We start from the raw sequence: 12788 nt of genomic DNA on the forward strand, positions 1-12788 counted from the left end.
TGAATACAGGTCAATGAGACGAATTTGTGCAAAATTGGCCTTGGTTTAGTCGATTACTTAATGAGTTAAGTTGACAATAAAAACCCATATACCTTTGAAGTGTGATAACCAAGCTGCTATCTACATTGCTACTAATCTTGTATATCACAAGCATACAAAACATATTGAATTGGATTGTCACTTTGTAAAGGAAAGATTACAAGTTGTTCTAATATCTTTGTTTCATGTGAAAACTCAAGATCAGTTAGCTGATGTTTTTGCCAAACAATTATTGGTCCACAACATCAATTAGCCACATCCAAGCTTGGGCTTCTTTCGTATTCACCATCTTGTGGGTGGGGGTGTCAATTTACTTTACTCAATTGAATTTGTTTGAGATAAGGGTATTTATGTAATTTAATGTATAGTTAGTTACTTTTTCTGTTGATAGCTTCAGATAGTTAACTTGAGTTGTAAGTTGTATATATTAGTTATGTGTACAAATTTGTAGTTGGTTAATTAATGGAAGATTTTGAATTCTCTTATTATTGTGCTCATTTTTTCATAAAAATCAACATTTATTATTGATCAATTTGTTTATTTCTAAAAAAACTATTGTATATTCGGTGTTTAATTCTTTTATAGTTGTATGTGCTTATTTGTATCATCAATCTCAAGGTAATTTCGTCTATAAAAAAATAAAAGAATATATTTCAAAAGATGTAAATAATCAGTTGATCTTATGTAAATGTCTAGACATCATAATACTTTTAACAATACGAATATATTATAACATTGATTAATTTGTAACGTATTTAAAAATAGAGTAAATTACACGATTCGTCGCTGGTCCAAGTGCCAAATTGCGCGTTTAATCCTTATTTTTAAAAATTAACTCGGATCGTCCCTTATATTGTTAAAAGTTGCACGTTTTATCCCTAAAATCGTTTACCAGACATAAAATGTCTATTTTACCGTTTTTTATTTATTTTTGATTTATTTTTAAGTTGTTTATTATTATTTATTTTATTTTAATGAAAAAAAAATAACTTCCCTTGTTAATCTATCAATAAAAGAAATGGGCTCCACCCTCATACACCTCTTCTTCATCTCTCCTCTCAAAGACTTCTTTCCCCTCTTGGTCATCACTGGAAACCATTGCCGGAAAAAAGATTCTCACCGAATCTGCCACCACCATTGTTCCTTTTTACAATTATTTGTCGTCTCCAATTTCTCTCTTTTCTCATCTAAAATGAATAAATAGTTGTTTTATGTTTATAGGGGCTGTCCGAGTGAAAAAAAAATTATACAGGGACGATCCGAGTTAATTTTTGAAAAATATGAATTAAACGTACAATTTGACACTTGGACCAGGGACGAATCGTGTAATTTACTGTTAAAAATATGTATCATTTATATCCATTATAACTACTAATATTCTCATTCACATATAATATCAAGCTATCTAACTAGTCACACCTGTATCATTTTCACAAGTTGAACGTCTTTTACTTTATAAATAACAAAAAAATCAATATATGTATTTTTTTTCGTGAATTACTCATGGTATATTCTTGATCTAATAGTCATTTTTAAAAGCAAGCTTATGTTGTACGTGGAATTTCAATGCCGAAGTTGATTTTTAAACATTCAATATTAACCCAAAGAATAAAACTGAAAAGCCTAGATTAAATTGGTTGTTTTGGACTTAAGATGATAGAATATAGCTTCAACATGGAAGCTTTGCAGTTGTCAGCACAAGTGGGAAAAAAAGTATTACCACATCGGTGGAAAAGGAAAAAGAAATGTCCTTTTCATGCTTATAAAATATGAAAGAACCTTCTTGAAATTATAATTCGAAAAACTACTTAAAGATTTGAAGTGTGTTTTATTTTCGTTTTAAAGTTATACGATAAAGAAGTATTTGATTCAAAATCCTGACTCGATTCCTTGACCATTATATTTTTAGTTTTTTACGATTTATTTCTCAGAAAATGGTTAAGAAATGGATACGAATACAACATGATACCACCGGTGTTTCTTAACCATATTTTCACACTAGGTGTGATACCCGTATATTACACGGGTTGATTTAAAAAAAATTTAAACATTAAATTAAGGTGTAATCAGAAAATATATTTTAATGTACAACTTTAAAATAAGAAAGGAAGAAACGTATTTATTGAAATTTAATATCATATATATGATACTAGGTTAAAACCCGTGGAACCCACGGGTGTTAATTTTAAATAATATTAAAAAATTGACTATGTAATAAAATAATACACCATTTGTTTATAGTAATAATAACAATATCATATATATAATATTTAATACTTCACATATATAAGTATATGGTTTTAATTTTAAAAATTGAAACAAACCAAAAATTGACAACTGGATAATATATATTTCAAAAATATCAAAAAATGACAAGTATCAAAACTCATTAAAGATTGACATGCGGTAAAATAAAAAAAACATTTATTCGTTAAGGAGGATAAGATGGTCCTTGGTTGCAATTTGATCACTTGTTAGCTTCTAGTAAATCAAGACAAACACAATTAGATTTAATTCAATTCTATTTTGACTATAAATACAATGTCTTCAATAAAATCTTTCTACTTTTCTGTCGCCTTACAAAGACAAACGCATTCTTGTTACACCACATATAATGTGGTCCCTTGTCCCTTATTTGACCATTTAATCATTCATTAGCCTCAGATATATTGATACAAACACAATTTGATTTTGTTTGAAATTGATGTATCATCCCAAGTAAACCTTCCTGGAGTATTACAAAATAAGGACTTGTCCAATATGTTATAATTTTGAGCCGTTTATAATGAATTAGATATTTTATATATTATTACGAGGATATTATATTATTGAATACTATCTCAAGGCTCTAGAAAGAACCTTATTTTTTAACATCTTCATTTTCGACATAAAATTCTTTCCCAGTACAAGTTTAATTTTGAAAAAAAAAAAGGTAAAAATATAAATGAATAAATAAATAAAAGAAAATAACAATAAAAATATTTATTATCTTGCTTTGATGTTTCTAAGCTTCATTTGAGTTAAGAAATCCATCATTTGTCAGTAATCACACCTTATGGATCTAATTTGAGGTTTCAAACTTATTGCTTTAATGAAGTTTGAAGCACTACTTGTTACATAATCTGGATTTTGATCTATTAAAATTCATTTCAATGTCATATGTTTGATTCGCTAAATCAAATTGAAAGATAGTTGGTTATCATTTATATTTATTAAAGGTTTAGTTAGAATTTAAAGCTTTTATGATTTCGTGGAACTAAATCAAATCAAGCTTTTGGTTGTTTATAGCATTTGAAAATAAAAAATGTTCACTTATGTTTTCAAAAGGTTAATAACATGGGAGTCATTAAGAACATGATGCCTAATTAGGGCAGAACTTATTATAAGCATAAATGATTGTATATCGTTTGTAAACGGATGAACCTACAAATTATTGGATCATCAATTATAACCAGATTAATAAAACTAGAACTACAACCAACAAGTTATGTATTAAAATTTAATCTTACCATACAATCTAGACTCCCAGTGCGACAAACAAGAACTCAAATCGGTCGAAGTTCTTTCTTGGTAGGGGAAATTGCTTCGAGATTTTTTTTTCTTTCCAAAATTGCATGATGAACTCATTTTAGTCGTAGATAAATTCTATTTGTGGTGGTAAAGATATGTACGTTTAAACGTTAAACAACACATGCATTAACAACTTGAATACAAAATACCAGTTCACAATAATTGTTTGGAATGACGGACCGATCCCATTTTATTTACAATCTATGTCAGAAAAAAAAAATACATCGACAATGTTATTTCTAATTAAAAGTCTAAAATGTTAGATTTCATAACATTTTCTGTATATTCTGTCAGAATCAGTACGAACTCTTATAGTTTTAGTGTAATTCGAAACATAGTATTTCAAAATCACCAAAGGTTTCTCGTAAGCAAATGAAAAGTGGGTCATATGCATTTATGCTACAATATTTTATGGTATTTTATTTCACTTCAGTAAAGTAAATCAAATTTTACTTTCGGTTATATTTCTAATTAAATGTCTAACCTATCAAATTCCATAACATTTTCTGTCATATTTTGTCACAACAAATTACGACTTAGTGTAATTCGAAACATAATATTTCAAAGTCGCCGATGGTTTTTTTTAACCAAATGAAAAGTGGATCATATGACTTATATCTTATGGTATTGTTGTGAATGTCTCAAATTTCACTTCAGTAAAGTAACCAGATCTTGCTTTTGATTATCATTCAATAATTTATAAAAAATGGTTTTCTACACTGTTTTGAGAAAAACAATATATATTATGTGTCTACCGACTACCAACACGACAAAATAGATAAGAGAACATATCAATGTAGTTAGATTTTCTTTTGGATTACAATTTTAAACAAAAAACAATTTCCAATTGCAGAATTATAATCTTATAATCATATTAATTCAAATGTTTCTTTAATATTACTTTACACATTATTAAAGCATATACTTTTGTCTCGATCATTTGTCTTCTCATTCTATATCCCGAATAGACAATTCACGTTAATTAACTTAGCAAAATTAAATATTAATATACTTACAAATATCTAAATATTATAGATCATGATCATGATCATCCTTCATCGTTCATCAATATCTGTACTTTACTTAATTACTTCGATGTTGAATATTCAATACCATGGCTTTGAAATATGGCCAAGTAAATTGCAATTCAGTTTTAAGCTAATCTATGAGCTACTACATATGTACATACAAACAGTCAGACACCAATCTCCACCTCAAACTACCAGCACTGATCTGTTTCCCATCTCCGGCCACTGTATCCGGTGAATTCCGCCGCCGACGATGAACTCCTAACAGTCACTTTCTGTCTCCCGAACAGACTCCGATCATAATCAGCTCGTTTTCCTGGATCCGACAAGGTCGCGTAGGCAGAATGCACCTTCATGAACTCATCCGCTGACGAATCATGGTCTCTTACATCCGGATGCAAAACTCTCGCCAATCTCCGATACGCCGCCTTGATCTCAACCGTATCAGCACCGATTTGGATCCCGAGCACTTCGTAAAGTGACGATTGTTGAGTAGCAATGCGTGAAGATCTGGGAGTGGCGGTTGCGTAAGTGGCTGAAATCCGAGATTTGGCGCTTCTGGCGGAGGTTGACGGCGTTAATGGGTGTTGATTGGTGGAGAAATTGGGGGAAGTGAAGAAGCAAGATGACGTTGAAAATGCCATATTTTGGAATGTCGATATAAAATTTGTGTGAAGTGAGATGAATTGGATAAGGGTTTGGATTATAATTATATAGATGCGTAGAATCGAATTGTGGTGAGTTGGAATTTAAAATGAATATATTCGAGGTTATCCATTCATTCAATTTACATTTATTTGCTGGTATCGATTGGGTTAGGGTTATGGGGTCAGGATGTGAGTCGGCAAACAGCCGTATGGTAGGGATGAATGATAATGTCGGTATATGAAGAAGAAAATCGACAATTTACTTTTTTTTATGATCTCATCAAAATTACTTCCAGTAGAAGAAAACAAAACACACCCTATTCATTGTACGATAAAAGAATCTTAACCAAAATCGAGTGTATAACGTTTAATGTCGACAATGATAAATAGATTTTTTTGGGATAGTGAACTGAATCGCTAATATATTTTTAATTTTATTTATAGTATTTAGTTACTATGCTAGATATATATATTTTTGAATTATTTGAAATTATTCATATGAATAATTTCAAATAATTATAAATCAATCATAAAAAAGTTTCAATAATTAAAAGTAAACAAAATTAAAACTTCGTTGCATTAAAGGTAAAATATGAATAATTTCAAATAATTTAAAGATAAATCAATCGCAAAAAAAAAGTTTCAATAACTAAAAGTAAACAAAATTAAAAGTTCGTTACATTTTATAGTCATTATCCTTTTTGTAATCATTCATTTGTTTATTTTGCATATTGGTAACAATTATTTAGATTAATAATTTTGATTTCAATCATTTCGTTTGTTTTATGTTGTGTTTGTAAGGAATATTACACAACATAATACGTTTCACATAATCTTAATCAATAAGATAAATTTTTAATTATAGTTTTTTTATTCATTCCATGTTTTATGTTTTTATTTATAATTACAAATTTATAGGGTTATAATGGATTCTTATACAATCACAATATATATATTACAAACTGTTATGCTATTGAGGATGAAATGTTGCGAACAAAACACTATTTGTGTGCATTATATATAAAACATTTGTTTCAAGTTATATCAAGAGATATAAAAATGTGAGAGTTCCAACAAACCATTATTAATGGTTTATTAGTTGTGGCATGTTACTACTAAAGTTAATTGCAACAACTCTGATACATTTAGCAGCGATATATGTCTCCCGTTATACCTTTAAATCTTTTAGTGAAAACAAATGTACTTTTTAAATCTTAAAAATTAAACCTTATGCCTTTAAATCTTTTAGTGAAAACAAATATACTTTTTAAATCTTAAAAATTAAATCTTACACCCATATAAAATAATATAGTGCAATTTATTAAGAATTTTTTAAATGGAGAACATAACAATGTGATTTAACAACGTAAAACCATTTATTTATTGTAACGCTCCGATTCTTAGGTATTCAATTATGGTTATAATTTTCATGATTTCGAGGTCTACTCGACGAGTTGATTGCTCTAACTCATCGAGTAGCAACGGGTTGATCCACGTGTTTAAGTGACCTACTCGCCGAGTCCAAGAAGAGACTCGACGAGTAGGAGCTGGTGGATGAAACCCTAATTTCCAGAGTTTTGCACCTTATTTAAAGGATCATAAGCCTCCTTTGGGCCTCCTTGCAGTCCTTGAGTTCTCAGTTAACCCTTGTTTGTGTGTGTATGCTTCATTTATGTGTGCTAAGCTTTGGAAGAGGATTCTTGGTGAAAACAGCTTGGAGATCAAGAGGCTAGAAGTAAAGAACGAGTGGGGATCAAAAATCTACCTTAGTTGGCATCAAGTGAAGGTATCAAGTCATTATCTTGACCTTTTTATCCTTCTAGATCTCATTGGGTGAAGTTAGGGCTTTTTCTAGCTTATTAGGATGCTTTCCTTGTGCATGAGCTAAGATCTGAGGTTGCAACTTCAGATCTGAACTCTCTAGAATCCCTGGATACAAAAGCTTCCAGCTTTTTGCAAGAATAAACCTCCCCTTAGGTGTAAAACTCCATTCCAAGCTTGGATTTGTCATTATAAGCCTTTAGGACCTTGCTTACACGTAAAGTTTGCAACTTTACGTGATAAACATACCTTGGGAGGCTGGATCTGCATTATGGAACCTTATAACGGCTTAAAAATCATCTACATAGATTAAGGACTAAAGGGACTCGGCGAGTTGCATGGTAAACTCGGCGAGTCCAATGAAGATTGTCGTGGGCTCGGCGAGTCAATAGGGTGGCTTGGTGAGTCAGCTAGGGTTTTCCCAACCTTTGGTTATGCATGAACTCGGCGGGTTACAGGGAAACTCAACGAGTTGGCCAAGGAGTTTATAGCCATGAACATTAGGTACTCGATGAGTCACTCAAGTAACTCGGAGAGTTAGCGAGTTATGCAAGGCACTCGGTGAGTGGCTGGTAGTACTCGACGTGTTGAGGTCACCATGGACTGTTAACCTTGACCGTTGACTTGGACTTTGACCAAGGGTTGGCTAATTGACTTCTGGGGGGTTTTGGGAGGTTGGAAATTTACAAGTATGGTTTTACAAAGAATATAGGTGATGGAGTTTGTGATGGTGATCCGAGAGTTTGAGCTTATCTTACAAGTCAACAGTTGTGAGGTGAGTTATCCTCACTATATCAACACGGTCTAAGGCACCAATGCCGACCCTTTATGGATTTTTATCCGGTTCTGGCATGATATGTTTATTTAGCACATCCTGGTAGTTGGGATGGTGATATGCTTATGCTTAGTGACTTGGTTAGGTTAGTGTCCTAGTTATAGGATGATGCTAGTGACCAGTTAGGTCTGTGTCCCGGTTATTGGGATGTTGCTATGGTTAGTGATATGTTAGATCAATTTGACTTTTATATGATATGAGCTAGCGTATGATATTTATGTGTACATGTTTGTTTGGTTGGGGGTTGGGTTTGCTTTGTGCTATAGGCCAACATACCTGACGAGCAGTTCGGATATGTTGTAGGCCCTACGAGGCAGTCCAGTCATGCCGAAGGCTCGAGAGCGGTCCAGATAGGTTGTAGGCCGTACAAGGCAGTCCAGTCAGGCTGAAGGCTCATTATGCATATTCTTCTGTATTCGTTGATATGATATGATTATGGACATGTAAGGATGATATTTTTAGGGTAGCTCACTACGCTTTCGGGCTTACAATTTCAGTTTGTTATTGTAGGTACTTCTAGTGATCGAGGGAGGCGAAGTCATGATCGTACCGCTCCTTCTGCTACTATGTTTTTATGATTGGGAACTGAGATACTCTGATGATTATTATTTTGAAAACAAATTATGTAATTATTAAATGGTTTTTAAGTGTGTTGAAAAAGTTTTAATTTGGCATGATTTTATGGGTGTTACAAGTTTGTATCAGAGCTTTGGTTTGAGTGAATTGGAGGAACATCCATGTGAATCCAGTCTCAAATCGAGGAAAGATTTCCAAAATGATTTTACATGATTTTCAAAATAAGTATAGGAAGATACAGGGCGTATGATCCACCGGAGCCAATAAGTAGACCACAAAATACCATGCAACTATTTGATTATGTGATATGTTAGAACAATATGCTAGAACTAGGCTAGGGATCTTTAGGAAATCGCATGATAGAATTGCTTGATTACATGATGCCTGCTAGCCTAGGGTTTTCTTATGTAAGATTGACATAATTACTGTAATTGACTGTGTATGTATCACGGTTGTGCATAACTAAGATCTTATAGCCTGAGAATGTTTGATTTGGCCTTATGTTCTGTTCTTATTGATTAGGGCTTAGGGTAGGATCCAATATTCTAATGTTTATAGGGTAAAGCGTTATGTATGGTTAGCATACACTAGTGTTGCAGGGGTTGGTTGAGGTCTCATGGATGAGTGAGGTTGAGCGGCCACCATATGCATTTGTACTGTTAGGGTTTTGTGATGATACTTGAAACAAATATGGGTAGGTTTGGAAGGTAGTATGGGCCCGTACTACTGAAAGCACAGGACCCATACACGTAGCAAGAAAGTCACGACCCCTATAGTTTAGTCGGGAGTTGGTTCACAGTTATTTAAATGGATTGTCTAATATCTTCCTGTTATATTTTCAGTATGGTGGTTACGAGGTGTCTTATGGTTGGATCCGGATAGGGATCAGGAGGCCTCAGCAGCGCCTGAGGTCAAAGTTCAGGAGGGGCCAGTGTTGGCAAAGGATCGAGTCAGGGAGATCATTCACGAGGAGGTGGTCTAGGTTTTCCGGGGTCAGATTCCAGAGTTGTTTGGGTCTATCAAGACTGCCATGATGGAGTACTTCAATGAGAGATACGCAGCCCTTGCGGAGATGGTTGTCGCTGCAGTTGCATCGGCTGTATCGGTGGCAGGGGGAGGAGTAGGAGCCACTCGGGGCTTCTAATACAGGGACTTCGATAACACAAAGCCCCCTACTTTTGATGGGACTCAAGACCCCATCAAGGCTATGAGGTGGTTTTCTGATGTGAAGGGGTGGTTCTTTACTTGCTCGTGTCCTACTGATCAGAAGGTTAGGTGTGCTCTAAACCTGCTTAGGTCCGGGACCAAGGACTGGTGGGGATTGACGATCGGGTTGTACACTGATGATCAGAGAGATGCAGTTACCTGGGAGCAGATTAGGGATATGTTTCGTGCCCGATACATTCCACGGGTTGAGTGAGAACGATTGTCTCAGGACTTTTTGAGTTTGAGACAAGATGGGGAGTCGGTGTTAGAGATCACCCGTATGTTCACCGAGAGGGCGATGTTCTGCCCAGAGTTTGCTTCTGAGCAGGCTCAAATGAATCGTTATCTGAGCATGCTCGAGACGGACATCCGTCAGTTTTTTGCCACACAATAATGTGATACTCTTCTGGATCTACAGGAGGCCGCTAGGCGGCAAGAGTTGGAGATTAAGTTGCAGTTGAAAGAGCAGCGTTAGGCCCCGACACAGTATTAGTCGGCACTGAAGCAGCCTAAGCCCGTTGATTCTAGCACCGGGGGTCAGCAGAGCCGCACTTGTGGAAAGTACAGCAAGAGTCATTTTGGAGTTTTTCGAGTGGGTAGTGGGTGCGAAAAGTGTGGCAAGGAAGGGCACTATGCTAGGGAATGTCGTCAGTCCGCCCCAACATCGGATATGAGGATATGCTATCACTGTCTTCAGGTTGGTCACGTGAAGATCAACTGTCCACAACTCGCAACCAGGTTGGAACAGGTTCCAGCGCTGGCTACATTGAGGATTAGGGATGGGAGGCCAATTAAGGCGGAGCCTTCGAAGGCTTATGGGTGTGCCTTCCAGCTTACAGTCGAGGAGGCCAGGGCAGCACCAAATGTGGTTGTTGGTATGTTTCTATCATTTGTCTCATTTATTATATATGTATTGTGATTATTTGTTGTACCTGTGTTTATGTGCATTTTTAGTGAACTCATTGTCTGCTTTGTTTTTATTTGACTCGGGGGCGAGTCGGTCTTTCGTATCTCAGTCATTTAGTAGGGAGTTCAAGGTGCATGTTGGCGAGCTAGAGTGTCCATTGCGAGGTGGCATACAGGTTAGAGTTACCGGATCAACTCAGTCGGATCCACAACACCTTTCATGTTTCGTAATTGTGAAAGTGTATTATGGATCATAAGGCGGTGGTATCATTAGATGACATTCAGTTCGATGAGCGCCTGAACTATGTTGAGAGGATCGTGGCCATTCTAGAGAAAAATGTGAAGGTTTTACAGTACAAGGAGATACATTTGGTAAAGGTCCAGTGGGAGCACCAAAGAGGGTCCGAATTGACGTGGGAGCCGGAGGCGGAGATGCGAGAGCACTATCCTGTGTTTTTCACCGTGAAAGACTTCGAGGACAAAGTCTAGTTCAAGTGGGGGAGATTTGTAACGCCCTGATTCACAGGTATTGAATTGTGGTTATAATTTTCATGATTTCGAGGTCTACTCGACGAGTTGATTGCTCTAACTCATAGAGTAGCAGTGGGTTGGTCCACGTGTTTAAGTAACCTACTCGCTGAGTCCAATAAGGGAATCAACGAGTAATGTTACAACCCGATATTTTACAAGTCAATGTAGCGATCTAAAGTCAAGCACTGTAGCTTGTTTTTGAAATAATAAGAATAGTGTGAAAAATGAAATGTTCAAAACTCTCATTTGGGGTATATAAAGTGATACATATCGTAACAAGGTTTTCATAAATATAAAGAACACTAAAATTCGGGTTATAACGAAGAAGTTATGTCCAATTGATGATCCGCAACAAAACCGGTAAAACACTGTTAAACATAAAATGCGAAATTTCAATAAAATACTCTTTAGCCTTAGGTATCTAAATGAAAGTCCTAAATATCATCAAACCATAAACGTATATAAAACAATGTCCAAATTTGACTTCTTAGGAAGAAGTTATGATTTTTCTAAGTTTCAGATATAAACTAAAAACTCGAAATAGAGATCGAGCGACTTTTAGCCGTCACAACCTAAACGATGATCTAAGATCTCGACAATAGTAGTACAATGGTAAAAAGATAGACGAAATCGGACGTCGAATAAAGAAGTTATGAATTTTTAACGGACTTTTCCAGTCCCGACCTGTTAAAAAGATAATATTAAAAATAAAGTCAAAATTAGCCGATGCAGTCTAAACGAAAGTTGTAAAGCATAATATCACATACGCATTCATATAAAGAACGTAAAAATCGAAACTCGTTTGCGAGAGATATTGTAGCACATGGTTCCTGGTAGGTAAAATTTATCTTAGTGTTCTTCATTTTCAGCCTTGGACTCGGCGAGTGGTAAGTCCGACTCGCCGAGTAGAGACGGGATCCGGAACACGTTTAAGTTGGCGACTCGGCAATTCCATATTCTGGACTCGGTGAGTCCTCGCTGTCTGATGAAACCCTAAATTTCAAGGGTTTGCACCCTATTAAAACCCCCTTATCCGCCCCTAAGCTCGCCCCCTTCACCCCAAGAGCCTTATACTTCGTTCAAGCCTGTTCCTTGTGAGATTGAAGCATTTTGGTGTGTTTTCTTGAAGATTTTGAGAGGGGGGGGGAGAGTAGATCAAGAAGAGAAGAAGGAGGCCAGACATATTGGTGTTATCTCAGTGATTTCCTTGAGGTATAACTCAGTGTCCCTCTGTTTTCATGCTTATTGTCCCTTGTAGCTCCATGAAAGTCCTTCTTAAGCCTTTTTCCCAAGATTGTTTGTGTCTTAGGGTTCGTAATAAGTTGTTTAGCCTCTATATTTAGGCATGATTGAGCTCCATGAGCTTGGATCTACTGCCTCTATGGAGCCATAGTGCATGAAATCCCTAGATCTACTCTTTTGGTGCATTTTGAGCCCAAAAACCCTCATGGGTGTTTATTTACACGTAAAGTTGGAAACTTTACGTGTAAACCAGGCCCTAGAAACCCATATCTATGAATGACATGGGTTAGATTCAACCAGAATCGCGTTTATAGTATTTGCATGCGGCAGACTCGGCGAGTCGAGTCGCGAGTCCCCGAGTTTTCCCCCTTTTTGTGTTTACGGGTT

The 12788-nt window shown here is 35.5% G+C and overlaps 1 protein-coding gene across 1 annotated transcript; it reads right to left on the reverse strand.

Moving 5' to 3' along the window:
• Positions 1-4670: 4670 nt before the first annotated feature.
• On the reverse strand, positions 4671-5344 carry LOC145012304 (chaperone protein dnaJ 11, chloroplastic-like). The gene has a single exon (XM_078971096.1). The coding sequence runs from the start codon at positions 5279-5281 to the stop codon at positions 4829-4831; it is 453 nt and encodes a 150-aa protein (XP_078827222.1). The 5' UTR covers positions 5282-5344; the 3' UTR covers positions 4671-4828.
• Positions 5345-12788: the final 7444 nt, after the last annotated feature.

This window comes from Lactuca saligna, chromosome 8 (assembly GCF_052625555.1).
Source record: "Lactuca saligna cultivar CGN05327 chromosome 8, ASM5262555v1, whole genome shotgun sequence".
NCBI lineage: Eukaryota > Viridiplantae > Streptophyta > Magnoliopsida > Asterales > Asteraceae > Lactuca > Lactuca saligna.